General features: G+C 31.6%; 7 protein-coding genes across 16 annotated transcripts; 4 read left to right on the top strand and 3 right to left on the bottom strand.

Annotated features, from left to right (window-relative positions):
• The first annotated feature begins 420 nt into the window (after positions 1-420).
• On the top strand, positions 421-11,540 carry Sptz (zinc finger FYVE-type containing 26 spastizin). The gene is made up of 13 exons (XM_076524306.1): positions 421-1,062; positions 1,152-1,311; positions 1,400-1,999; positions 2,061-3,395; positions 4,818-4,964; positions 5,028-5,855; positions 5,922-6,452; positions 6,529-7,716; positions 7,786-8,289; positions 8,376-8,740; positions 9,045-10,633; positions 10,746-10,999; positions 11,086-11,540. Exons 1-13 carry the CDS (start codon positions 917-919, stop codon positions 11,251-11,253), a joined length of 7,815 nt encoding a protein of 2,604 aa, XP_076380421.1. The 5' UTR covers positions 421-916; the 3' UTR covers positions 11,254-11,540.
• On the bottom strand, positions 3,128-13,205 carry LOC117227725 (uncharacterized protein C14orf119). Of its 4 annotated transcripts, none has more exons than XM_033483218.2 (5): positions 12,917-13,205; positions 12,545-12,841; positions 11,912-12,248; positions 4,344-4,628; positions 4,096-4,273 (listed from the first exon to the last, which is right to left on the bottom strand). In XM_033483218.2, exons 3-5 carry the CDS (start codon positions 12,239-12,241, stop codon positions 4,235-4,237), a joined length of 654 nt encoding a protein of 217 aa, XP_033339109.1. In that variant the 5' UTR covers positions 12,242-12,248; positions 12,545-12,841; positions 12,917-13,205; the 3' UTR covers positions 4,096-4,234. The 4 variants fall into 4 exon arrangements, with proteins under 4 accessions (XP_033339108.2, XP_076380422.1, XP_033339109.1 ...); XM_033483219.2 differs by having other exon boundaries at positions 4,118-4,273; positions 4,469-4,628; positions 12,917-13,202; XM_033483217.2 differs by lacking the exons at positions 11,912-12,248; positions 12,545-12,841; positions 12,917-13,205 and adding an exon at positions 3,128-3,630 and having other exon boundaries at positions 3,705-4,273; positions 4,469-4,608.
• Positions 13,206-13,625: 420 nt separating this feature from the next.
• On the top strand, positions 13,626-14,653 carry Srp14 (signal recognition particle 14). Its single transcript, XM_033483221.2, has 5 exons — positions 13,626-13,776; positions 13,862-14,064; positions 14,125-14,197; positions 14,277-14,389; positions 14,466-14,653. Exons 2-5 carry the CDS (start codon positions 13,891-13,893, stop codon positions 14,580-14,582), a joined length of 477 nt encoding a protein of 158 aa, XP_033339112.2. The 5' UTR covers positions 13,626-13,776; positions 13,862-13,890; the 3' UTR covers positions 14,583-14,653.
• A 575-nt stretch (positions 14,654-15,228) lies between these two features.
• LOC117227791 (uncharacterized) lies at positions 15,229-19,240 on the top strand. Of its 5 annotated transcripts, none has more exons than XM_033483308.2 (11): positions 15,229-15,308; positions 15,656-15,718; positions 15,805-15,864; positions 15,980-16,062; positions 16,189-16,330; positions 16,410-16,704; positions 16,820-16,922; positions 17,007-17,270; positions 17,561-17,882; positions 17,962-18,305; positions 18,385-19,240. In XM_033483308.2, the coding sequence occupies exons 2-11, from the start codon at positions 15,703-15,705 to the stop codon at positions 18,628-18,630; spliced, it is 1,875 nt and encodes a 624-aa protein (XP_033339199.1). In that variant the 5' UTR covers positions 15,229-15,308; positions 15,656-15,702; the 3' UTR covers positions 18,631-19,240. The 5 variants fall into 5 exon arrangements, with proteins under 5 accessions (XP_033339199.1, XP_033339198.1, XP_033339200.1 ...); XM_033483307.2 differs by having other exon boundaries at positions 15,234-15,565; XM_033483309.2 differs by having other exon boundaries at positions 15,235-15,558.
• A 530-nt stretch (positions 19,241-19,770) lies between these two features.
• On the bottom strand, positions 19,771-22,148 carry mRpS5 (mitochondrial ribosomal protein S5). The gene is made up of 6 exons (XM_033483312.2): positions 21,640-22,148; positions 21,385-21,462; positions 20,956-21,300; positions 20,591-20,821; positions 20,321-20,520; positions 19,771-20,253 (listed from the first exon to the last, which is right to left on the bottom strand). The coding sequence occupies exons 1-6, from the start codon at positions 21,710-21,712 to the stop codon at positions 19,870-19,872; spliced, it is 1,311 nt and encodes a 436-aa protein (XP_033339203.2). The 5' UTR covers positions 21,713-22,148; the 3' UTR covers positions 19,771-19,869.
• A 632-nt stretch (positions 22,149-22,780) lies between these two features.
• On the top strand, positions 22,781-24,461 carry Alg2 (alpha-1,3/1,6-mannosyltransferase Alg2). 2 transcript variants are annotated; one of them, XM_076524322.1, is made up of 3 exons: positions 22,782-23,025; positions 23,144-23,211; positions 23,394-24,461. In XM_076524322.1, the coding sequence occupies exons 2-3, from the start codon at positions 23,209-23,211 to the stop codon at positions 24,372-24,374; spliced, it is 984 nt and encodes a 327-aa protein (XP_076380437.1). In that variant the 5' UTR covers positions 22,782-23,025; positions 23,144-23,208; the 3' UTR covers positions 24,375-24,461. The 2 variants fall into 2 exon arrangements, with proteins under 2 accessions (XP_033339204.2, XP_076380437.1); XM_033483313.2 differs by having other exon boundaries at positions 22,781-23,211.
• Positions 24,462-24,699: 238 nt separating this feature from the next.
• Spf45 (splicing factor 45) lies at positions 24,700-26,684 on the bottom strand. 2 transcript variants are annotated; one of them, XM_076524324.1, is made up of 5 exons: positions 26,667-26,684; positions 26,128-26,350; positions 25,728-26,039; positions 25,234-25,662; positions 24,700-25,139 (listed from the first exon to the last, which is right to left on the bottom strand). In XM_076524324.1, exons 2-5 carry the CDS (start codon positions 26,242-26,244, stop codon positions 24,852-24,854), a joined length of 1,146 nt encoding a protein of 381 aa, XP_076380439.1. In that variant the 5' UTR covers positions 26,245-26,350; positions 26,667-26,684; the 3' UTR covers positions 24,700-24,851. The 2 variants fall into 2 exon arrangements, with proteins under 2 accessions (XP_076380439.1, XP_033339205.1); XM_033483314.2 differs by lacking the exon at positions 26,667-26,684 and adding an exon at positions 26,444-26,560.
• Between the last annotated feature and the right edge of the window lie 671 nt (positions 26,685-27,355).

The raw sequence follows: 27,355 nt of genomic DNA, 5'->3' as shown, positions 1-27,355 counted from the left end.
TACAGTAATGCGTCCTACTTCTGCACACTTCCGGGTCGCTGCTTTATTCGTTAATGAGGGTCGATATAGAAATTTTCTTTGCTCTCATTGACTGACGATTCGCTGTTGAGACAGCATCCACTGCGGATTGGAAACGTAGTAAAATGGTGGAGGATGCGCGCCAACTTAGGGAGTAAGAGAAGTGTGCAGGATTAGGTCCCATTATTGTACCATAACGGATTTAGAAGTTTTGCATTGCAGAATTCAAGTTTGCAATCTAAATTTTTGCAAAATTCTCGGCCACAGCGCGCTCCGTTAGCGAGAATAGAACTAGAAAATACTTTGTTCTGATTGGCTGACGATTCGACACTAAGACAGGATTCACTGCGGATTGGATGCTCATTAAAATGTTGAGGATACTTGCGAAAGCTAAGGAAGGTAGAAAAATCACGCAAACCGCATAATATTATTCGAGTAATCGTTTATAATTTAAAAATGCAGCTGAAATCGCGATTTTTCTATTCTTGATTTTCGTCTTGTATTATTCTGAAGAATTAAAAGACGGTGTTATCAAAAATATTAATATTTTTACTATACATAATTTCGCGAGGCAAAAGTGGCGCGAAGTGTGGCTGCATGACATTTATGCGAATAGAGAACACACTTTTGCATTGATTAACCTATGAATGTATACAAAATTGCATTGTTTGAAAAAAATCTAATTCTTCAAGACTTATTACTAATTAATTATCGTTTTGAGAAATTAGTGATAAATAAAATATAAAGGAACGCGCAAATAAATTATTAAGACAGCGAATGCTGAATAAAAATTCATGGTGGACATTGAATATTGTTATCTATTACGATGTTGACGTATGGTTGAAAGAATGTGTACATTATTTACTCCTTTGTGCCATGACAATTAATTTTTCGTAACATGTCAGAACCAGCGGAGGTGTTACAAATAAATAAATGTGTCTTATCAAAATTGTGGTACACTTCTCTTATCCTTTACCAAGAAATTAATAGCGATCAATTTCTTTCCCATCAAAGTGATACTGAATCGTTGATCGAAAACTTAATGTAAGTATGATAAATAGCAAGCTAAATTAATGAACTGCTAAATTAATATTTAATAAAAGATACAGCATCATTTATTACATTTCTTTCAGTTATGCTAAAAGTAAAAGTCAACAATGGATTATTCAAATATTGTTGCAAAAGTTTATTGGCAATGTCGCCTCAAACATTATAAATGTAAGGAATTATCACAATTATATGGAAATGCTACAGGCTTTGCATTTATGTCAACATTTGACGACGCACATAGAGGTATTGTAACAATGTATATTGCAATCAATATAATTTTCATCATATTATTAATACATTACTAATACATTTTACTGTATGTACTTTGTAGAAATTGTTGATGGTATACGAAATGAATTCAAAGCTGACAACTGCGGAAGTACTTGAAATGCTACACAATGAATGTTTTGCATTTTTGAAACAAAATGCTGACAGTAATCCAAATGTTGTATGTTGGATCATTAATGAATTATTATCATTATATTTTGATATATCGCCCACTGTTGTTCATAATTTGGAAGATTTTTATGTGTCACTTGTAAGTGAATTATTAGAAAGAGAATCATCGAAACAACAATTAACCGATAATCTTCTTGGTTGCACATTATGCATTCTGTCGAAAGTGAATATAATTGAATCTAATAGAATTGAATGGTTCAAATTGTGTTTTCCTACATTGTTGAAAGTATGTAACATCCAAGATATTGAACTTGCATTATATTCAAGAGTAGAGAGGACACCTTTTAACGCATGGCGTACCTTTTTCAATGAAACATGTGCACATTCTAGAGTTATTGAAAGTCTGGACGATGCATTAAAAATTCAAGAAGTATTATTTGATTGTACTTCTACCGATGTACTAGTTGTAAATAAAAATAATCTTATAGAAAGAGTAGTTAATACAAAACTACACTGGACAACAGACATTTTGGTAAGTAGTAAAAAAAAAAGAAGTATTATACAACTTGTATCTGATATAATATTTCTTGCAGGATATTTGTTATATTTTAATGACGAATGGAAAGTACGACAATGTTTCATCAATATTAAACTCTAAAATATTCTATAATTTTTGGCCAGTTTTGTTATTTAAAGTTTTAGATGCTTCTACAAACGAAAAAATTATTTCAAGTGAAAATCAAGAACATCATACAGTTATATGTGAAACAATTAAATACTTAAGATTAAAATGTGATTTTGATCGATTTCATGATACCAGTTTACAAAAATTTAATATGGCATTAAAAAAATGTATTAAAGTTATGGAATACATTATTAATCAGACAAAAGATATTTCCAACTTTAATAATGATAATCAAATTCTAGAGTCAGTTAAACAGAGAATTTCTGTAAAGCAGATATTAGAGCTTCTATTGCAGTTTAATTGTTTATTAGTACTGAAGACTACAACAAATATTCATGAGCAACAACACAATGCAATAAAAAACTTATTGGAAGATCTTTCCGAACCTATGGATACTTTACATGCGTACTATAGCATATTCAGTGCTCTGAAGGCACTTTTATTATGCGATACTTATGATACAAAGCAAAATGTCATTACGTGCCATTTCACAGACATGACATATTACGTACAAAGTATATATCCGCTTAATATACGGATAGATGTAATAAAGAATATATTTTCGTTATTGTTTTTAAGACATGAATACTTTGATCAGCCGCAAAAGAATTATGATACTGATGACACAAGTATCTTATGTGAACAAACAAAATTTGAGAATAAGTTATCGGAACAAAATTCTACAGGGTTCTTTTGTAACAAATATGCCGTAAGAGATATGTTATTCCATTTGAAAGAAATCATGTTAGTCACAGAAAGGGAATTCACAAATGTAAAACATGAAAATGGCTGTACAGACGCAGATCAAATTCAAAAAGACATCTCATTTATCAATGCAGCAATCGTGGACGCTGAGTGGAGATTAGAACTTTATACAAATTCACAATTTGTGGAGAACATCAATATATGTAAAGATGTGAACAAACATTCTTATGCTAAACTTAAAGTTCAATTAGATGGAAAACTGATTTCAAATCGTTTTAAACAACATGTATTTTTTCATCAAAAAGATAGCACATCTAACAGTATAAAAATTGGATCTGATAGTAGCTCAGAATCAGAACCAATACACAATAGATGGAGGAAACGATCTAAAAATACACTACAACCAATGGATGTTACAACAACCAAAGATACAGCATACAAACAATTATTTGTAAACTTTATGCTAGCAACTAAAGGAAGCCTGGTTATTCAATGTTTATGGAAAAACGATTATGACAAAGCAAAGGAAATTATAGAGGTAAATCACTTATGCGAAAAATATTTTTATATATTCCTTATTGCAGACTCAAACCGTTCAAATGCCTCTTCTTCAAATTCAGAAGGTTCATATGTAAGAACTTGTTGTTCTTTGTCTTTCTTCTTAATCTCTTTAACTAAAGTACCTGGAGGATTAATTGCATAATACTGTTTCGCAAATAAGATCCTTTTATTAGGAAAGCAAAACTTGCAACGAAAACAGCAGCAACACCAACCTGTAAATTAATATATAGCTTGTACAAATTCTTCCCATTACTGTGTTAAAGTTAAAAGTGATACTGTAAATTACCTTTTTGACACCAACAAGGAATTGCAAGACATATGTAAATTAGGAACCAAATTTTAATAATTAGCCATGTTTTCTGCACAGACTTCTTTATTTCAGGTGGTTCGTGTTCATACTTATACAGCAAACAATCTATAGCTTTGATACCCAATTTTTTTGATGCTTCTGTACAATTTTTGAAATCTAGCAATTTTTCTAGTGTTTCTTCAGGATATTTTTCCGATTGTTTTTCATCAGTATAATTTGACAGCAAGCTCTCAGTCGTATATTTTCCCATGAGTTCCTCGTATTCTCTTTTAAAGTTTTCATAGTCATATTCTTCTTCGAATGGTTCCACTTCTTTGGTATGCGCAGTAATAGCTTTCATTTTAATAGGTGTATATTTTTTAAGACCATCCGTAGTTCCATCATAATCATCGGTATTAAGAATATGTTCTGTCGTTACTAATGATGAAAGATCGATAGGTTTCATCTGAAAGAAGTCTTCTTTCTCCTCGGGACTAGTTTGATACTGATCATTCTCACGTTTCGCTTTAATTACTTCTTTGAACGAGGTTTTTATCTTTTATAATCTGGAAGTAGATATACATTAGAAGGACACTTTAATCACTTAGAAATTGTCGTGAATTAATTTTTAAACACTTTATCTAAGTCTTCTTTAAAGCCAGCAACAAATGATTCATCATTGTTCTCAACGTTAGAATTTTCCCATACAATTGGTTCGAATAGATTAAGCACATTAATATGTGCAGTATTAAGATTATTACGTTTGTTATAGTTGTCCACTAAAGAATGCAATGGTTTGTATCTACTCTCATCTTCCATGTAAAGTTTCAGGGTAGCGAGATCCGCAGGCTGAATCATTTCATTCTCATTTTGCTCATTGTAATCTTTAGTATCGGATGCAATCTCGAATGTATTTGTATCCTGAAAATTAGTCTATCTGGTTAATTACATAAGTTAAGTTAACAATAGTTAAGGAAATAGTATTATTCGATGATACTCAGCTTTATATAACGACACTGAATTAGCAGAGATAAATGAAAGTAGTAATCCAATTAAAGATTTTTGAAATAACATATTTGAATGTATGTAACGTTTTTCTTTATACCACAGGCATCTGACTTGAAAAATACTGAGCTGAATGGAGAACTGCAATTTTCAAAAGCACTGTGCATATTTAGAGAAAACATTTGTAAACAAACAAATACATTACAAGATAAAGATGTATCTAAACAGAACTTACAATCTGCTACATTAGAGGTATATTCCACATTAGTTAACATTAATTTTAAGAAACGTATTAAGAAATTATATTTTTTACAGAATTTAAGACAAGTTGTACAAGAAGGAATACTTTCTTCTAGACAAACTAGTCAACTTGAAACTTTTTTAGCATCCCAAGAAATTAATTTGCGAATGTTGAGCATGGATCTTCTTAGTAGCAACGAAATATTTGCAATATGTGTGTTAGATCTTGCTTTAACTATGAGTCAGACTTATTCCATCTCAAGCAATCTTTGTGATGTCGCATTGAAATATTTGAAACTATCTAAAACATTCGACAATACAGAATACGAGCATTTCTTTCTTAAGATTTATCAATTGTTACACGAAAACAAAGAAGAGTTTACTGTAGAAAATATACTTTGTGATGCAAAAGTTTTATTAAGCACGAAGGAGTTCAAAGCGAAAGAAGACTTCTGGACTGATATAGCAATTAAACATCAAGAGTTTAAAGAATCACAAACGAATAAAGATACAATTAGTAAAGTCCTAAAGAATAGTAATTATTTATCAGGTTTAAAAATTCTGGGCAAGATAGTTGTCTCTCCCAGCGATACTCGTAAATATGTACAAATTATTTATTCTCATTTAAAACTTTTACATGCAATTATTCCGAATGATCATCAGATACTCACAGTTTCCGATTTATTAAGAAATCCGCTGCATTATTACTTTGGTTATCAAATTTTTGATCTTAAAATTGAACTAGATAAACTCGAATCAATTGCACATAATTTGCAAGTTAATTTAGTATACAGCATTCTTAAAAATGCTTGTTCTATACAATTGTGTGAAAAAAATATTAAAAAGCCTGTCAAGACTAAAGAAAATGGATATATTATATTGAATAAGGAATTAAGTGAAACGGTAAGTAAGAATTTTTCAAAAATAATGTTTAATAATACTGAATAATATAGAATATTACTATTTTAGGATTTAGATCATAATACACAAGGTCCAAATGAATGCGTTTCAGAGATACTAACAGAACTTTTGGAAATCTTTCAAAGTATGAATGTGGACCAATTTTCCTTGAATGACAACGTTTGTGAATCAATTTTGAAGCATCCAAATATTCGAAATGTATTGAGTAAAACATCTCGTCTTGTGAGACTAGATCTAAGTGAATTATCCATGGGAGATGAAACATTGACGTTTCTTTTGAATACATGGAATCTTATGTTTCTTCATGCTAGCTTAACTATCTGGGCATATAATCCTCCCTTCAATAATTTACAACAAGCAGTTTCATTGATGTCAATTGGTTATTTAATCGGAGATTTGGGTTTAGTAACACTTGCCGCACTCAGATCAAAATTACTTAACAACGTTATGTTGAATAATAAATTTTTCATGGAACTTGAAGAACTTAACGAACCAATATGGCAAGATCTAGACATTACTCATGATCCAAAACTGATTTTCATAATGATCAGTGAATTTTATGGAACACCTTGTGTCCGAGTAAGTTGATCTCTTATTTTTATTATTTCCTATTTATTATTACAATATGCTTTGTTAATGAGTTTGTATGGCCTAGGTTTTTCATCCAAGAATGATAAATGAAAGTTTGAAGACAGCTCCCCAGGAATATCTCGATTATTATTCATCGAGATTTGAAGAGACTGAACAAAATATGGAAAAGAAAACAACAATCTTTCTGCCTGATATTGTAAAACAATATCAAAATATTATTTCTAATAATATGAAGAATGATACACACAATATTCACGATAGCGAAAATTTATTAATTGATGATTATTTTAAGCATTTAAAAAAAAATGCAATAATTCAATATATACCACCTTCGAATTCGTACAATGTAATATTAAACTACACATATTTATCCTATACACATACTGAAAGAAATGCTAATCCGGAGAAGAACATGCAGAAAGCTGACTCTTTACGAACAAGTTTGCTACAATATTTAGAGAGTTATTGTTGGGTTATATCTTATCTTGTACGAAGAATATATAACGAGAATCCGACTATTTTGGAAAGCAACTGTGATCATTTAAAACGGACTGCTTGTCTTGAAAACTTGTTGAATTCGTCTTGGGTCAAAGATATGAAATCTCTTTTTGAAAATAATGAAGCTCTAGCAGCTATTATTGAAATAGTACCGACACAAAATTTGTGGTCGCATTTTGAAACAACTTTAGAAGAAAATGAATGGCAGAATTGCTTGAAACTTCTAAATGCTTTGCCAGACAATCTGATCACAAGTACAGAATTACAATATTTTAAAGATAAAATTCTCAGCTATATTGCCTCCAAAGAAGACACCAAAATATTGCAATGCATATATCAAATTAAAGATATCTATATTTTAAGTCAAACAGTATTACATAATATCAATAAATGGAACGTGAATGTTTGTGTAGATGCTTTACTACATTCGGTGCATCATGTGGACACTTACAAATTGCCTGCACACTGTAAATTGCAATTAAAAGAAATCTTACATAGAATACTTATACTTCACAGAATACTTCCATATTGTACATCAAAGTCGGATAGCACTTGTTACAATATTGCTTATTGTACAGATGAGATCAATTCATTTCAAATTATTAAATCATTAATAAGTGCAAATAAATTCGAATTATGTTTGGAATGGTTAGAAAGCCAAGCATTCTCTTTAGAAATAGATCTTTCTATGGAGCAAGACTTTTTGATAGGCCTCCTAAAAAGTGAATCTCTAAACTTCAAACAAACATCAAAGGTAAAATAGAATCAATTATTATGAGTTATTTTATATAATTAATCTAATTAATGCTGTTCTTTCTTTCAGTTTCTTCAAGCTTTACCTTTGAAACAGTCGGTTAAATTATGCGAGACAATATTAAAGAAACTAGACTCTATCGAGCCAATGCAATTTATTTGCAATTATTTGTTAGAGCATTGCAAAGCAACTGAGACCGTCAAATATAGAAAAACCTTAATAGGGATTGAAATTTTACATATGTTAGAGACTCAGGAAAGAGCCTCGCATATTCATCTTATAAGTGAACCATTAATAATGTTAGAACAATTATTAATGAATTGTAAATTTGAAAGTGTTCAGAAAATACTAAACAAAATTACAAATAAATTGGCGCAAGTGGACATTTCGAGGGACGATTTCGATAAGATTATAAGATTTTATGCTCAGAAATCATTGGATTGTCGTGTTTCTTTGCAATGTGATTCTGTTGATGGCAAATTGAAACAGGCACAGAATTTAGAAATGGAAAATAACGAATTCGTTATGCCTATTCTTGTTCCTACTAAAGAAGAATGGATACCTAATGACAAAGTATATAATCCAAGTTTGTTGTCTTGCATATTTATAATATAACGATGAGGTTTTTTTATTCTTAATTTCTTTCATTTCTCCAACAGGCTAGAAAATGCAGTTGTTGCAAGACTGTTATATTTTCCATGTTCAACAGACGACATCATTGTCGTAGATGCGGTCGTGTTATTTGTGGTCAATGTTCTCAGCATCGAATGCAAGTGTCTAGTTATCCGCCTTCCGTATTAGTACGTGTTTGTAATGATTGCAAACGACTGACAGTGCTACAAATGCGAGCACAACAAGGGTCACCATCTACTACTAGTAGCGAAACCTTTGATTGTTGGAAATTGACGACTGACAAGAAGCATAATGAATCTATTAAAGAAGAATTTTCATTTGAGTATGCGCCGAACATTTCTTTGTGTCTAGCCATACTTAATTTACATTCTGATCATAAAACGTACACCAGGTAACTGTTGTATCTATATATTATTATAAATTTATTACATAGGGTAAAAGTTTCTACATGACTTTCTAATAATACTTACAAGGGAACGTAATTTCGAGTGAAAGCAATTCTTATGAAAACATCCGACTTTATCTATCGACATTCATTTGAAAGATGATTCTTTATTTTAAAAAATTTATAGGAAAATATATATATATGCGTTGAATAATTTTCGGAATTATCCGTTACCAAAGTTACATAAAAATTAAGAAGTATCACTTCAATATATTCCCTTATTAGTAATATAATACAATTATTATTACAGTTTCTTGTTCGATCGCTGTGACGAGATGAAACATCTTTTACAACCTGTTACCGGAGGAAAAGTAAATCCAGAAGTAGATCATACTGTTATCATCAAAATGATACGTTCCCTCTTAGTTGCTGCTAAGGTTAAATGTGCCAAACTTGGTCTCAATAGCGGACTTATACACTGTGATCGTTTTCTGTCACAGGTAGATCTCATTGCCAGTTTAGTACAGTTCGACTGTCTGCATTTCATACCTTCGGACAATTTGCATGGGCATGCCTTGAGAAAACTCAGAGATCTACTAATCGAAAAAGAACAATGGGTCCTCGCATTAGATGTAAGTACCAAAGCAGGATTGGACACTCAAGGCGTCTGGGCAACTTGGGGTAAAACATGCTTAAAAGTAGGATACTTCGATGAGGCTAGAGAGAAGTTCGCCCACTGTCTTGATAAAATTCAACACGAAGAATTCGACGATTGGGTAATCCTATCATATTCAAAAGATTCAATGACTGAAATCAGAAGAAGAGATCAGGAGTCAATAGCTGCAAATAGAATTGATGAGGATATAGAAATTACAATGGACGAGTTAAACGTAAGAAAAACGGAAATCTCCAAAAATCGTCCGTTAAAAGATCCGCCACTACTAACAGAGATTCAACAAATATTGGACAATTTGAGTACATACAAGCAATATGTACAATATCCCCATCAGTACAAATCTAATGCTCCGCAAGAAATATCAATTGCCTTCGGATATCTTAAAGTGACAAATCAAGGACAAACAACTCCCAAAAATGCATTTTCAGCCATGCAACAGTTTTATTACTACGAGAGTCTTTATTATCTCTTAATGTATGGAAGTCTGAATTCAATTTTGGAATTCTTTTTAAAACACAATCAATTTCACGAATGCTTAACGTTTACTTTAAAAAATGACGTAGAACCCGATTTATTTTTCAATGGAATCTATTTATACTGTTTAAAGACCGGAGACACTGAAAAACTTCACGAAGCAATGAAAAATCAAGATTCCAGCCTGCTAATTTGGAAAAAATATTTAATACACGTCTGTTACAGCTTAGAAAAGAAACAATATCTACATATTTTGTATCAATTGCAGCTGTTTATGAAAGACTCTATACGCGCCGCAATGACATGCATCCGATTTTACCGCAATGAAGTAACTAACTATTCAGATTTATGCGCTAAAGGGCACTTTTTGCTTGAGGCTCAGAAACACTTGGAGTCTGAGCTGCAAATTGAAAGTTTAAACAGGAAAAGGAAAAAAAGTACAAGTTCCATACACAGTAATCAGGGGATTTTAACAATGGAAATGCAACCTCCCGAGATAGATAAACATATAAATACCATCTCTAGACAAATGGAAATTGCAAAATTTTTAGCAACCTGCGAGAAAGAGGGAAGAACGCCTGTTCAGTTTTTGAATTTGTTTCCGAATACAGATTCTGACAATGGTATAGCTACTGAACTACCAACTCTATTTGGCAATCAGCAGCAGAAAATAGACCTGGCTGTTCTAGCCATTCTCTGTGGGCGCAACATTGAAGAAGGATTTGGGATTGCATTCAGAATAATGCAAGGTTTGCAACAATTACACACTATATAAATACCTTTTGATATACTATAGCGTATTCATTCATATTAATGATGTATATACATAATATGATAAATACATATATGTATTTATTTCAGATTACAATCTACCACAACGGAAAGTGTATTCTTTAGCTGGTCATATCTTGACACTGAAATGCGATATTCCTGGAATAGAGCAATTGATTAAATGTTGTCATACTTCTGGAGTATCAAACTCATACTTCATTTCAGATTATGTTCTGACACACTGTGTAAAATTATTGTTGAACCGAGAGCATGGTGAAATGGAATCAGCTGTTAAAAATGATGTTCATATCCTAATCAGATTGATAACCGATATAGAACTCAAAGTAGTATTACATGTTATGGCATTTTAATTCTGTACAGTTCATCACGGTGACTTTATTTGTTTATTCTGTAAATTTTGTGATTGTAGATAAATGCATATATTGAGTGCAAGCACTTGAAGACTGCATATTTATTGGCTGTTAATCATTCAAGAGCTCAAGATATAAGAAAAATTTTGAAAGAATCTGATAGACTTGGACAAACTACCGTTAAAGCGATATGCATAAAATGGCTTCAGCAAGAACCAAAATCATGACTCTAGACTATTTCGTAAAAGTAAGTAATATATACTTATGTTCCTTTATTATATTAGTCTTTGAAAATTTAAAAAAAAGAACATTATGTAATTATACTTTAAGTAATTCCAAATATCGAGTAAGAAAAGTCCTATTGCATTCCATAAATGTTTGTAATCATAATAAATTAATTGTAATATAAAAAGTGCAATAACTACAGTGTTTAAACAAAATTTATTTAAGTATATGTATAATAAATAACAATGGAATAATTAATAAAGTATGTCTATTTTCATAAGCAGAATAATACATCTTTCTAATGATTTATAATTATAGTGCTTATAAAAATATGTTAAAAATTGTCCTCTTTCCTCACTCTCATTTATGCAAGAAGTCTCTACTAAAAAATGAATATTATGGAATAAAGCTGGAATGTGTGTATTCGTATCGGTAATTCTATGTTATAAACAAATTTTACAATGCATATAAACAATTTCAATTATCCTTTACATAGATTGCATGAAAATTCGAGACGGTTGTAATTATGTAGATAAAGATGAGAGAATCTATTATACTCTGATAACAGACCTTCTCAATTCAAACATAAAACTATGTTACAATATGATAGAGTAGCAATTATTCTGCGATGTTTATTTATGATTTTTTATCTTCACTCACTAGAGACGACAGTTTCTCTTCGTACTTCTCTGCAAATGCAGGGTCTGTATTTTTAATTGATGAAAGTAAAGAATCCTTTTCTTGTTGAGACCAGTTATTGCTCCATTCTCGAAACAGTTTTACTCTACATTGAAATATACTCGGAGGTCTGTCGGATCCTTCAGCACATCCTAGAGTTTCCATTCTGGGGACTAATCCATTCACAAGACCAGCAGGCCCGCACTGTTCCAGAAGTATACTTAAAAAATCACTTCTTTGCATTTCTGACCATTCTTGAAACCATTCTATTACATAGCGCAACTGAGCCTCATTTGATAGCAGAGCAGACATACTTTATCTTTTAAAAAAAGAAAGAACAGTAGTCAATTATTTAGTAATGCATAAATAATTAATTAGCAATTAATTAACTATGAAATATTATATTTAGCACAAAATTGACGATTAGCAGAAATTTTATAAGATAAAAATTAACAAATCAAAACAAACAAGAAAAAATAAATAGTGAAGTATTATTAGAAACTCATAGACATGAAACAATTTTTCAATAATTCATAATTGTAACATATTAAACTACATGAAACAGAAAATTTTTCACTTCGTCAAAATTATGCTGTAAAAGAAACGATTGTTTACCGGTCACGTTTTCCTTTACCGGTGATGTAACTTTCGTTCTCTTATAATCGATTTATCGCTTTCCAGCATCACAAAACTTGCAGGGCAAGATACTTGTTAACACGGTTGCAACGACAAATCCATCACATCGTATGAAAACGAACTACTGTGTACTATTTTCAAGTGCCATACAAAAAAATCTACAACAACAAATGCAATAAACAATTATGATATACTGTTAATCGATCAATTTGCATTTCTTAGGGTTAACTTCGATCTCCTCTTCAAAATCCGACTCGCTTTCCGATGTTAGCCGATCTAAAATTGATAAAAATTTATTAGTTTTCACGAACAAATCTATTAGACGAGCATATCACTTCTAGATTTATTTACTTTCGGCATTGACGGAACTGTCTTGTTTTTCTATTAAGTTAGTCAAGAAATGATTAATTTTTATCTGAGTTTGTTTAAAACACGAAATTAATACGCTCAAATTATTTTCATTCAGTTCGACGCTGCTATTATCTTCATAAATACACTCATTATTTTCATTAATTTTTACACACACTGTCATATCAGTCATCGTGACTTACTGTTTATTATTTTATATTCATTCAGTTGAAATATTTACACTGATAAGTACATATGCAACTTTTATACAGTAATGGGTCCTACACCTCAAGGCCGCAGCTTGATCCATTAGCGAGGGTCGATGTAAAAATTCTTTTTGCTCTAATTGGCTGATAATTCATCGCTGAGACAGAATCCACTGCGGATTGGATGCGCAGTAAAATGGTGGGGATATGCGCGCCAGCTTAGGGAGTAAGAAAAGCGTGCAAGAGTAGGTCCCATTACTGTATCGCTAAAGGTTTGAACCATGTACATATTTGTAAGGAACATGTGATCTTTTTCATATGTAATATGTGATCATTCAAATAATAACTTTAAACAATAATAATTAAATCCACTATATCGTTAAAGACTTTTTATACAGTAATATTAGAATGATAATATTTCTAATCATTTTAACAGTTGAATTAGATTTTTAAGTTATAAATATTCGTATATAAAAATATGACGATGCATGCGAACGCTCCATAATAAGTTGTATGATATCTACGTATGTATGTAATATATAATGTAGCAAAATGATGTGTTCCTGACAAGACATATCGACAATCAAACAGGCCCACATTTCTTCCAGTTTATGTACACTTTCATTTATGTACATATTGAATCGCATGAGAAGGCATGTACGTATCACCTGAAAATGAATTGATGAATATGTAAAAATAAAAATGCTGAAGATTCGTTTTTGATTAAATCTTCTCTGTGTAGCTATATACGTATATATATGTATGTAATTTATGAACATACAGAACAATCCTATATACGCATGCGCACTAGAAATTGGTTCTCGAAACACGCAGTGGTCAACAGTGGTTTCGTATGTACATATTGTAGGTACATCTGCGCTAATCTCTTATGTTTTAAAGGCATCTATCAAGATTAGCAAAATGGTTTTGCTGGAAAATGAAGCGGTAATTTTTGGATTTCGGAACACTATTTATTTGTGCGCTTTATATTAATTTTAATTTTAGTTTCTAGTCGAGCTAACACGACTATTCGATAAATCCCGTTTTTCTGGTTCAGTAGTACTCACTATTAAACGATGTAAGTACGTGTGTTATTACCTTTTCAAACAGCTTTAATATTTCATATTTTCTACAAAATATCACTACTGTCTATCTAGTTAATGGACACAATAAGCCAGTACCCAGGAAAGGAAGGCCGCCTCTACCCACACCAAATGAATTTTTTTGTTTAGTGAGAGCTACTTTAAAAACCAAAAAAATATCTACTGTTGTATGTATCACTTTTTAATGCAATTTTCATAAATATTAGGTTAGACAAAGCAAAAATTACCTATATTGATTTTCAGATTCATTCCAAGGATGTAAATAAGTTTCAACAAGCGTACTGGAATTTATTAAAATCAAAAGTTAATGGTCTCAAGAAGTTAAAAAAAGTGAAATCTGCGAAGCGTAAGATTCATTGACATTATAATACAGACTGTTATAATATATAAATATATACATATATAATAATTAAAATTTTTGTATAACACGATACATGTTTTTCTAATGTATTATATTTATGATACTGCCTACAAAATATATTACATTTTGTGTAAATAGTACCAAACAAATGAATTGATTTATTTTGTATCTAACGTAATTTTGGTTCGTTTTTTTATGAATATGTTATAAAGCAGACATTTGTCAGAATTGTGCTACTTTTGGAACACCTTATAGAAAATACAAACGCGTCGATTTACCAATCATTAATCAATGAAAAACAGAGACAATTATAATTATATTTTTAATTTCTCATTTTATGAATGTTTCGCTAATTACGGAAAAATGTATGACTAATTTAATATTTAATTGCGAAACAGTTCCTATTTAAGCAACTTCAATGATAATTCACTAACAGTTACGTATGTATTCGATGACATTACCGAAGTATCAAAATCCTGTTGGTTAATAAAAATAACAGCAAAAGTTTATTTTAAGAGCATAAGTTGATTTTAAAAACTATACATTCCAATATATGGCACGTGTTTAATGAAAATGAACGGCTATCTACGAGAAAATGTATAATGTAGGTTGGACAAAACAGCAGAAGGCGTGCCCCTTGACGTAGGCCATTTTGTTATGCGTTCAGGCTTACAGGGATTATCCCTCCAGGGGCAATTGGAAGTGATCGAAACAAGTTTCGAATGGTAATGGTAGTATAAAAGTGTCACTGGATTATCGGAAATGGTGATCCTACTTTTGTTCCTTTCGTAAAGTGACAATTTGTTTATTAAAAAAATAGTTATTCAGCTATGAATATAGTTGTTATATATGCATTATAATTGATTTGCATGCCTCGTGATTTCGAACTGTGATTACTCGAGTACGTTTAGCTCTCGAAAAAGTTGGACAATCTCTTGTTGTCCTTAATTGTAAAGAACAAGAGCGATGGAAGAAGTAATGGGTATTTAAATTTCTTCTTCAATTAAAAGTGTTATGTTTTATGTATTAGGTAATGCGTGGCGTATTAAAGTTTGTATAATTTTTGTTATAGAAATTGTGAAAGTCGAAGATATATTACCGATTAAAGATACATCTTCGATGGACAATTTGTTTGGTAAATTTTGCACACTATATATATATATATATATTACCTGTATGTTCATAATAATAGTTCCAAAATTAATTTTTAGTTATTTACAGTTACAGATAATATAGGAGAGGGTATTGTAATATCAAGTGAAGCAGAACCCAATATGAAAGGTATAAATAAATGAACATTATTTTTTCTTAGTGTTATGTAAAAAGAATGCTTTTATGTTACTTGCTTCTTTTATTTTATTTATCACAGTATTTTTTTTTTATTATACTTTTACAGTTATTACTGACGGTGATCAAATTATACAAATTATAACGGATTATGAATGTGTAACATGCCGCAGAGTCTTTAGGTCTCAGGATGTAAGCTTTACATATTTTATTTGATAGAACATAAAAATGTTAATTATTACTCTATCGACAACAGTATAACATAAGCAGCTGTATTTTATAGAATGCTTTTAACAAAGTTTCCAATTAATTTTGTAGATGTTGACAGAACATTTGGATACATGTAGAGAAGAAGATGATTCTATGACTCTTATAGAACTCAGGAATATAGATCAATATGATTCGGAAGACGATAAAGACGACGACAATTCAGAATATGTCGATGATATTAACAACGAAGGTATATTATACAATGTGAACATAATTTGCTTTTTAGTTGCCTCAGTATTCTTGTTTAACATGTAAAATGATTATTGTAGATTCAAATTCTAACAGCCAAAAAAATAATAACCACAGACCAGTAATTATGCCTGTACCTGAAACCCAATGCCATTGTTGTGCTGAAGACTTAAATACTGCTCATACTGGTGGTGAACATAAGTGTTCAGAATGTGATCTCTCGTTCAAAAAGAAATCGTCTCTGGACAGACACATTGTTGTTATTCACTGGCATTACGATAATTGCATTTGTAAAGAGTGTGGACATTCCTTCAATAGTAGGAAAGCCTTGAATAAACATCGTTACACTACTCATGGAGATCATAAAATTTTTAGGTAAGTATACTTGCATTAGAAACTAAAACACAGGATACGCTTATATTAAATATATGTATTACTTGAAACTAACAAAGTAACAAATAATTATATGGAATTATTAATTCAACTCTAGATGCGAACCTTGTGATACTTATTTTTCACGAAGCTATCATTTAAATCGGCACTTAATGCAATCTGGTTGTCATGGTAACATTCTTAACACGTTTAATTGTCAAGTGAGTATTTTTATTTATTATCCGAAATCTTGGCTAGGAAAGGTATTTGATTTGTATAATTAATAATTATATATACCTGAATAGGTCTGCCAAAAAGGTTTTACACGTAAGGATAATTTACGCGAACATTTACGTACACACGCCGGAGAACTTCAGAGGCCGAAAAAGTCATGTAAATATTGTCCTAAGGAATTTCATACTACTCAACAATTAGTAATTCATGAACGTGTACACACAGGAGAACGACCAGTTCAATGCGACTTATGCCCAAAGACGTTTTTGTCAACACTTGCATTAAGAAAGCATAGACGTGTGCATACAGGAGAAAAACCATTCGAATGTCACTATGTAAGTATTATCTTCGTAAATGAAAACTAACTTTTATGGATAACAATTTATTTCTCCTATAAAAAATGCGATATTAGTTCTTAATCCTTTAAGTAATAATTTTCTTGCGTAATTTGATTGCAAGCGAACGTTGTGGGCAGGGAATATTGTGTAAGTTTTAGCAGTTCCACAATATTGAATATTTTTAATTCTGTCGTTACAATTCTATTCTATACAATATAAATATTTCCATGTTCCTAGATAATTCCACTATTTCTGCCTATTATAGCGTGTTTTTTGAATTATTTTAGTGCCAGAAGAAGTTCGCCGCTCGCGAGACCTTAAATCGACACGAGAGAACCCACACTGGCGAGAAACCACATGTTTGTCAGTATTGCAATAAATCATTCATTCAAGCTGCTCAGTTGAGGGCACACGTGTTTCACCATACTGGTGAAAATGGTTTTTATTGTGATGTATGTGGGAAAGCTTTCAATCGAAAGGCTCGTTTGAATGTTCATAAAAAATTTGTTCACGAAGGAGCAACACCATTCACGTGTGAAGTTTGTGAGAAAAGATTTATAAGGAGAGAAGATCTTGTTAAACACTCATTGCTTCATACTGGCATTAAACGTAAGCTGCAGTATCTCAAACTTCGATATTATAATTTTACAGTATTGTGGAAAATAATTTAACGATTTATTCAATGCAGCATTCAAATGTGATAAATGCGAGAAAGCATTTTCCACCAAATCCTCCTTACAAGCTCACTCAAATACTCATAGAAGGGAACCACCTCAGTCTTGTCTTGAATGCAATAGAGTGTTCATTCGGCAAGACTGTTTGATGAGGCACATAAAGTCTAAGCATCGTGAATTATTGGAGGACGTGATGAACGAAGTGGAAAAGAAACATTTACAAACACAGTTATATAATATTGCTACACTTGCTGCCGAAAAGACAAAAAATGGAGAATCTAGAGAACTTTCAACTGATGAACTATTAACAGCTATATCGGATTTGTTAAAGATACTAATTGATGATGAAACTCTACAGGTACATATATTATGATTAAAAAATCACTTTTAATCATAATAGAATATATAATAATATTTCATTCATTTTAATGCTTCAGCTGTTTGGTTGGCCTGAAGCTCCTATTCAAGATATCCTAGAAGCCGTGATTAGAAGGTGTGGACATTCGCCGGTAACATCGGATACTAATTTTTATTTTACCGAGCGGTTGAGAGAAAATGTGAAACTTTTATTTAGTGTTGTTATAGAGGATGATCCAGTGAAATCCCTTTTAACAACGAAAACCGTAGATGATGTCATTTTACACGTTTTACAACTTTCAAAACAATACACATCAAGTTCGTAATTTTATTAAAAAAAGGTAAAAGTTTACTTTTATCTTTTCTTATTATTATTATGAAGAAAATTCAATTGTCTTTTAACAAAATGTTCCAACGAGTGTGAAAGAAAAATGATACCAATAGAACTTGAAAGTACATAGTATAATTTACTCCATATTATTGTTACGGTGTATTATATAATGTTATTGATTATTAAAAGATTGCAAATATTTAGGATATTTACTTGATGTATTTTTTATACGAGTATATTTACTTTTCTGGTTTTATTTAGACTATTTTGGATCGTTATCTTGAAGTATGTCTCATGTCATAGTTACATTTGCTAAGGCATTTTATATAAGAGTAATCTATTTTCACACCTATTTGAATGATATACAAGTGGAATTTTAATCTTTATTTGTATTTAATTATTCCACAGTTTTCACTGTTAATAAACATGTTTAAAACTTTGTAATCATGAAATACCTCTATAATCATTCACATAATAGGAAATTTTCTGCAGTGTCGATAATGCTAAACCACAGTCAGAAAATTGCATTGCATTATACGTCTGTATGAATTGTAAGTATGGACAAGATATCTGTTGTAGACGAATAAAAGTGTAATATAAGATCATGGGTTGGATTTTGGACATGGTATATACATATAGTCCCTTCCGATCCCTTACAAAATACAATACATCATATTTGATTTAGAAACAATTCGTTTTATTGAAAACAATGACAATTTTGGCTAAAATTCGATCTTTTGTTCACTCGTGAGGTAGTCATATGACTTAGTGCATTTTATGCATATGAAATTGAGTCTTATGACTCGTACAACTCTTACACTTCTAATAGTTTTTTAAATATAAAAAAATTTAATTATACAAAAATCATTTTAGAATGTTATGTAATAATTTTTAATGGTGCCTCACAGATTCACCATTTAAGTACAAAGTGTTAACATTTAATATCTTTTCGCGCGTTGCCTAATCTTTAAAAATTCGAAAGTTTTATTATAATTTCTGTTAGTACTGGATAATGTTTTTACTATGAGAATTAAAATTAGACAAATTTGAGGTTGGTTTAACGTTCCATAATATTTACATCCATCACAAAAAGAGACCTAAAGAACTAGGTAATCTATGTAATTATAAAATGCTGTAATAGTAAAGAGAAGTTTAATAACTTTTTGCCGAGTATGTACACATATTGGTAACTTCGCCGTACTATTTGTAGTCATATAAATAATAAGATGTTACATTAATCTTGATCCTCTGTTGGTTGCTCTCTCTTCTTTTTCCATCTCAGAACTCTTGCTTCTGGATATTTTTCTGTAAGGAAGCTGCAAATATCTCCATATTCAGCCTTTAATCTAATTCTTACATTGTCATGATCTCTTCTTCGTTCCATCTTGCGTAAGTGATTTTCGTAAGAAGGTAATTTTGTGTAAAACGGTGGAGGGCGTTTCTTTTTCAGGACCATTTTCCCACCCATTATGTATGAATTAAACTTTATGACTTCATGCGACCGAATCTCTGATCTTGGATTTTCTGGTGAAGCAATTACTTTAGGAAAATAATCACTTTCTTTTTTAAATTCAACTAAATGCAATTGCTTTTCATCTGCCAATTGTTGATATGTTTTCTGAAAGTGTATTTAATTACTTTTATTTATTTAATTTGTTAATGATAATAGTAGTATGAGACAATACCTGTTTTAACAAGCCAATAAAAAAAGCTTTTATTATATATTGAGGATTTAAAGATCCTTCAATATTAGCATGTATATTTTTTATACCCACTGCCTCGCAGATCACTCTAATGATTCTGTGAGCCTTAATTCCATAACCTTCAGGCATTTGTTTAACAAATATTTTTGTCCTGTGAAATTGTGTATAGAAATCATAAAGTACTGAAACAGAAATAATTTTAATGTTGTCAGCCGTTAGAATTGATGTCAGTTGTAAGAAAATATTATTCACCTGTATGATTATTGTATCTTTCAAGGTAGGTTAGTCTTTGTCCAGCTCTATTTTTAGCTCGTTTAATAGTTGCTTTAGCATCAGCTCCTGTTACTGATGAAAAACCAACAAGTCCATTCCCATTTCCAGTTACAACTGAAATCCGGTACCGTTTTGTACGACCAAAATGACTAGTCATGATGTTCACCGTTTTAGATGTCATTATCCAACTTTCAAAACCTTCAAAAGATTCTGAAATAATAAAAAATATGATAATATCAGCAAATTTTGTGTGTGTGTGTGTGTGTGTGTGCGCGCGTGTGTGTGTGTGTGTGTGTGTGTGTTGAAATATTGTAACCACAAAGTTATTAATTATAACCACAAACCATTATCAATAGGATCTGGTGGTCCTATCTTTCTGCCCGCTATACTGGCACTAGTCCAACCACGCTTCAAAGCATGAACTTTATATCGTTTAAAATTACTGTGATTTTGTAATGTAATTAATGCCTTTTCCCTCTCAGGATCATCAGGAAGTGGTTCCCGTGTAACATATGAGTTACCTCTAGAAAGTGGAGAATTTAGACCTGGGAACACTATTCCAATCTTTCCAACTCCTATTTTTTGACCTCTGTTCAAGTTTTTTATCCTTGGTAAACCTTTTCCTCTGCCCCGTCGTCTTCCTGCATTACTAACGCTGGTAACAGCCTTCCATAATAATGATACTGGTTCTAAATTAAACAAACATCATTATGTTAATGAGAATTCCACTTTGATTTCGTTAATAAGTTCAAGGTAATAATAAGTGTACATACTTTTATTAAAGAAGTTGGTAATTTCCCTGACATTTTGTATTAAGGGAATATTTGTATTTAACAGACCAAGAGCTGAAGCTGTAAATAATTTAATAATTTATTGAATTTAATAAAACGATTATTAATTACTTTATTAACCTCTTCGTCGACTGGTTATACTTTGTCGAACGAACGTACTTGGTAGATGTTGATAATAATATCAAAGAGACTAAAAAGTGTCGATATAATTATAAAGTTATCTTGTGAACGTTTTACCATTGCTTTTAATGTTGTTAATTTTTACGGCATTTGAGATTAATCCATGAATTCGAAGAATCCGATTTGCCATTTTGAAAAATCGTAATAGAAAATATAATTAATGTTAATTGATGTGTTCTTCCTGTATGTATTCTATAATTCTATGATTTTATGCGATTCTACATCATCGTGGTTATCCACTGCATGGATCTGATTAGTGATGGACGATGTTGTATCGATTCTTAGATAGTCGATGCTTTATTTCGTGAACATCGATAATTCCACTCGATGTTTTAAGATATCGATTAATCAAGGAATCGATGTTTTCTTAACTCCATGTTGGGATCATTAACACATACTTCTCACTAGAGATGAGCACGGTCAGTCATTAACCGTGATTTATCACTGTTCAACACAGGATAGGATTACGTCGTGATTCAACTTCATTCACGATTAGACCTCCCCAGCATTCTGACCGTTCGGAATCTGCTCTAAGTGGCGGCGAGGAGACCCCACAAATGCGATTGGACGATTCCAATAGATTGCCAATGGAAATTCGTTGGCATCATCTAATCCCATTTGTGATGGGTAATTCTCCCACTCCTGCTTTCCTGGAAGAAAGTCGTGAAGCGGTCAGGATGCTGGGAGGTCTGTTCACGACTGTGATCGTCAGTGATCATGGTTATATAACTGAATTTTGATTGATAAAATATTTGTTTTAAATTGCTTCAATATATAGTTTATATGAAAACCCGCATGTAATAAAATACATTTAAATTAAAAATGAAAGGTAACCGAATTTTGCTTGGAATTAAATGCACGTCTCACTCACTCATGGTCAGTGTACTGGAAAAGTCACTACGCAAGGAGTGGGGTGATGACGCATGCGCTGGTAGTTCCGCACAGCGGCGCGTCTACCGGGTGAACATTATAATTTTGAACTACGATCGGACAAAGGCATTACGTCGCGTCGCAACAAGGCGTCATCCTAAGTCCGTGTTCCCTACAATCAAAAGCTCGGCTGCCTCCGATCAGGGTTCTTGAATATAGGGACTATCGTAGTTGGTAATATAAACTTTATCTGCTTGCTCATACACACACACACTCGCTATTTCTTCTCTTTGTCATTGACTATGAGGGCAGCACTGTTCCTTCCCTATGCAGAAGCACAGTGAAGCACACGGCTGCTCCCGGTCAAGCACAGTCAAGGTGTTTGTGTGTGTTGGGATTAATGTATATACATATACGATTTCCTTCCGAAAAGCAGACTTCAGGCTGCTAGTGTCATTGACACTGCGTTTTTCGTTGTAGATGTTATGTATATTTATTGTTATTTAATTAGTAGAAATGACACGAATTACGTTTTTGCATCCGGACCTTGGAATTGGAGGAGCTGAACGATTGGTAGTTGATGCTGCGTTAGCTTTAAAAAAAGGGGGTTATGATGTCAATTTCGTGACAACTCATCACGATCCAGAGCATTGTTTCTCTGAGACTAAAGATGGGACAATTCCTGTTACAGTTGTGGGAAGCTGGATACCCAGGCATATTTTGGGTAGATTTTTTGCACTTTTCGCTTACATCCGGATGGTGAGCCAATTTATTTTATATATTGAATACTCGATTTATTTTAACATATTAAAGACATTTTATCTTATTTTATTTGTATTAAAGATGCGATTAGCAACAAGATACAAAATTTTATTCAAGTAATGCTTTCGACACCGATCCATCTTGTAAACAGCTTTATTTTTTTTTTTGTATCTTTTCAGATATATGCTGCAATTTATATAATTTTATGTGAACATCAACCAGAAATTGTATTTTGTGATTTAGTCTCTGCGTGCATTCCTATTCTTCGTTTAAGAATTCAATATATAATGTATTATTGTCATTATCCAGACCAGTTACTTTCACAACCGGAAGGCATTATTAAACAATTATATCGTGTACCACTCAACTACTTGGAAGAAATTACAACAGGGATGGCACATAAAATATTTGTGAATAGTTCGTATACATGTGAAGTATTTAAAGATACTTTTAAAAGATTACAAGTTGAACCTGAAGTCTTATATCCTTCCATTAACACAGAATTTTTTGACAGAACTAGAATTTTGTCTTTAGAAAGAGTATTAGATAAGAAATTACCAGCAGACAGTGTTATACTATTATCAATTAACAGATACGAGCGCAAAAAGAATTTAGGAATTGCTATGCAAGCATTGGCAGAACTAAAAAATTACTTATCTGATGAAGAATATAAAAAAGTATATTTAATTATGGCTGGTGGATATGACAAAAGAGTTGAAGAAAATGTAGAATATTATTTAGAGTTAATAGGTTCTGCTGATGAATTGCATATTAGTGATAAAGTAATATTTCTTCGTTCACCCTCGGATATTGATAAAGTATCTATTTTAAATCATTGCACGATTTTAATATACACACCACCAAATGAACATTTTGGTATTGTTCCTCTTGAAGCAATGTATACAAATAAACCAGTAATTGCTCATAATTCTGGAGGCCCAAAAGAATCTGTTGTTTCTGGAGTAACTGGATATTTAGTTGATTTATCTGGCGATGCATTTGCAACTAAAATAGCTGATTTAATTAAAAATCCAAGTGATATACAAAAATTTGGTAATGCGGGTAAAGATAGATTTAGGCAAACCTTTAGTTTCACTGCATTCAGTGCTCAATTACAAGAAGCAATTGAAGTCTTAATTAGCAGCAAGAAAGAAGAATGAAGATATAACAGTTAAAGTTTTATATATTTCAAATATTTTTAAATTATATTTTGTATATTGAACAAATATATGGTGACTGTGAATGAAGCATACAAAAATTATATATGAACCTACACAACAAACTATAATATTATAACTGTGATTTATTACATTTTTAATATTAAGAAAATTATATGTTCCTTCTTTCTTCTTTATTCATTTATTTATTTTGGAGATAGAAATTATTTTATATATAATTGTTTATATTTATCATACACAAAATCTCAACATATCTAAGTTAAGCTATGTTAAACTAGTGTATTAAGTAGTATTGAAATGAAGTATATCTGATCATGTTTCTAATATATTTACCTTCAAGTAGATTTCTTTCATGTTAATTATAACATAGGTGTCGTACAATTTATTACATAATGGTCAACATATTAATTTAAAGCATTTCTTTTTGTATTTAATTATGTAATGTTGTTCAATAAAAAGTTAATCCATTAGTTGTAAATTATCAAGTTTTTCACTAGAATAAAAACCTGCTTTTACTTGTCTTCCTCCGAAAAAGCGTCCATTCAAATCAACAACAGCTTTAATAGCACTTTCTATCCTTTTGAACTCTACAAATATCCTAACAGCTTCTTCTGCAGCAGCTTCTGTTACTTCGTGAATAATAACACGAGCAACATCACCATATTTTGTATTACATTCATCTTTAACCTCAGGTTCAAGATCCTCATCCACTTCTCCAGGGCCAACCATATTGCGCAGTAGAACAACCTAAATAGTATATTATAGTTTCAAATAGTCGTATTAAAAATAATTTTAAAGCATTCATAACGTTCACAATTATTTCATATATTTGAATATTCACCTTGCTTGGGCATTTCATTATTTCTGTAATACTAGGTTCTTCAGAGGGCTGTAGTAATGAAGGTTGTTGTGGCGGAGGTGGAGAAACAGCAACGGGTGGTGGAGGAGGCATAAGTTGTTCTCTTTCCCCAACAATTCTTCCACCTCTTTTACTAGTTTTTTCTACTTGTAAGGCAACGGACATTCCTTGTTCTTTTTTACCAAGCCCTTGACCTTCTTTAAAACCATATTTGGCCATTATTTTTGCTGCCACAGATGATGTCGCATATCCTATATTAGTTGTTTGTCTTGGTGCTGGAGGTGGCAGATCAGAAGGTTCTTGTAAAGATGGTGGTGGTGCTATAGCTGCTCCACCTGCAATACCTCTAGATGTTGGAGTTCTTTCTTCATCTCTCTCAGGAGGTATCATTGTGTTATTTCCCGAAGAAGTCTAAAAATATACTTATGTCACTTCGTGCATACAATCTTTTTTATGCATATCATAATATACATTACTTGAGTATCTTCAAAACGTGAGCTATCGCGTCTTCTCTTACGCATCTCCGTTTCTTGATCGTGTTCCCTATCGCGTAAATCTCTCAGTTCTTTAACAACTTTATCGTATTCATTAGGCCACATAGGATCGTACTCATTTATTACATTCCAATCAAATTCACCACCGATTCCAATACTACTAACACTACTGGAGGAAAGTGGATTACTATGTGGCCCATCATCATCTCTATCAACATTTCGATTTGATTTTGATTTTAAGTCTATTACAGGTGCTAATACTGCTGTAGCTTTCCTATATTGTTCACGTTTCGGCTATGTACATAACATAACAATTTTAAAATTCTAACGTAACAATTTAAAAAATTGCTATAATTTGCTTGCTATCATACAAGAAATTTACCTGTGTAGTCGCCGCTTTTTTTAATTGTAATTGAGATTGTAATAATTTAATGCTAGAGGACCATCCAGCCACCTTTTCGGATGTTCGATGTTTGTCAAAATCATCGTACAGGGACATAATGTCTTAACCGTTATATGACAAGTTTGAATTAAAACATTACATTTAATTTTAAACAAAAACTTGTCCAGACGTAACTAATCCTAATATATTCCTTAACTTTTGACTGCAATTAAAGAAATTAGTTACTTAATTTTATATGCAACAATAATAATTTCACTATTTTGACTTTTATTGATATTCTAAAAATTGCTTTTACTTTTTCTTATTTGACAATTAGAACATTCACATTAGAGGTTAGTATATACTTGCTTACAGCGCCTATGCAATTGCAAGTATGTATGTATGTATTTACATTGTGTGTACGTATACGTAAGCAAGCATGTGTGCGTATATATGTACAATCGGACTTATGTACATATACGTATATATACATACAGAATGTACAGATTAGAAATCGTTTAAGAAAAAGTGCAACTAACTTCAAGGCATATAAAATTGACCTTAATCCTCCTCAGTGACAAGATAGATGTGGAAATTGTCCTTAATTCATGTTGAATTTCACAAGAAAGTTAGATAAAATAGAATAATATAACACACACAAAAATTTTAACTTTTAGATACATCTGTTTTATCATTTAGCATAATACAACAATTCGGATACGCCATTGCATATTCGGGGGACACAGCGAGACATTATCAAGTACATATGTATGTACATACAATTAATGTTTTATTGGTGGTTTTTTTCTGGCTAAAAACAAAAAATATAGTACCATTGGATGTGACGTGGGATAAAGATAATAAGTTAACGAAGCTGAAAAAAGGTTGAATACTTGTATTATTTTACAATATGTATTTCATTTCTCGAATCTTCAATAAAATCGTAACGTCTTAGAGCAGGGCTCGGAATTAATTGCACACGACAGAGACAGAGCATTTTCTGAGACTGCTTTGAAATGTGCTGCAGAGTGATATCATCCAATCCCATTTGTGAGATCTCTCCTGTAGCATATTTCAGAGCAGTCTCCGAAAATGCTCCGTCTCTGTTGCGTGCAGTTAATTCCGAGCCCTGTTCTAGAACATGCATACAGTTCTAATCGTAACGTACATATGTATTTACATATACGTACATATGTATTATCAAGTCACTGAACGTGAAGGCAGTCTC

The sequence above is a fragment of the Megalopta genalis genome, chromosome 8, assembly GCF_051020955.1.
Source record: "Megalopta genalis isolate 19385.01 chromosome 8, iyMegGena1_principal, whole genome shotgun sequence".
Classification (NCBI taxonomy): domain Eukaryota; kingdom Metazoa; phylum Arthropoda; class Insecta; order Hymenoptera; family Halictidae; genus Megalopta; species Megalopta genalis.
The sequence above is the reverse complement of the archived record's forward strand: the minus strand, read 5'-3'. Positions and strand labels throughout refer to the sequence as shown.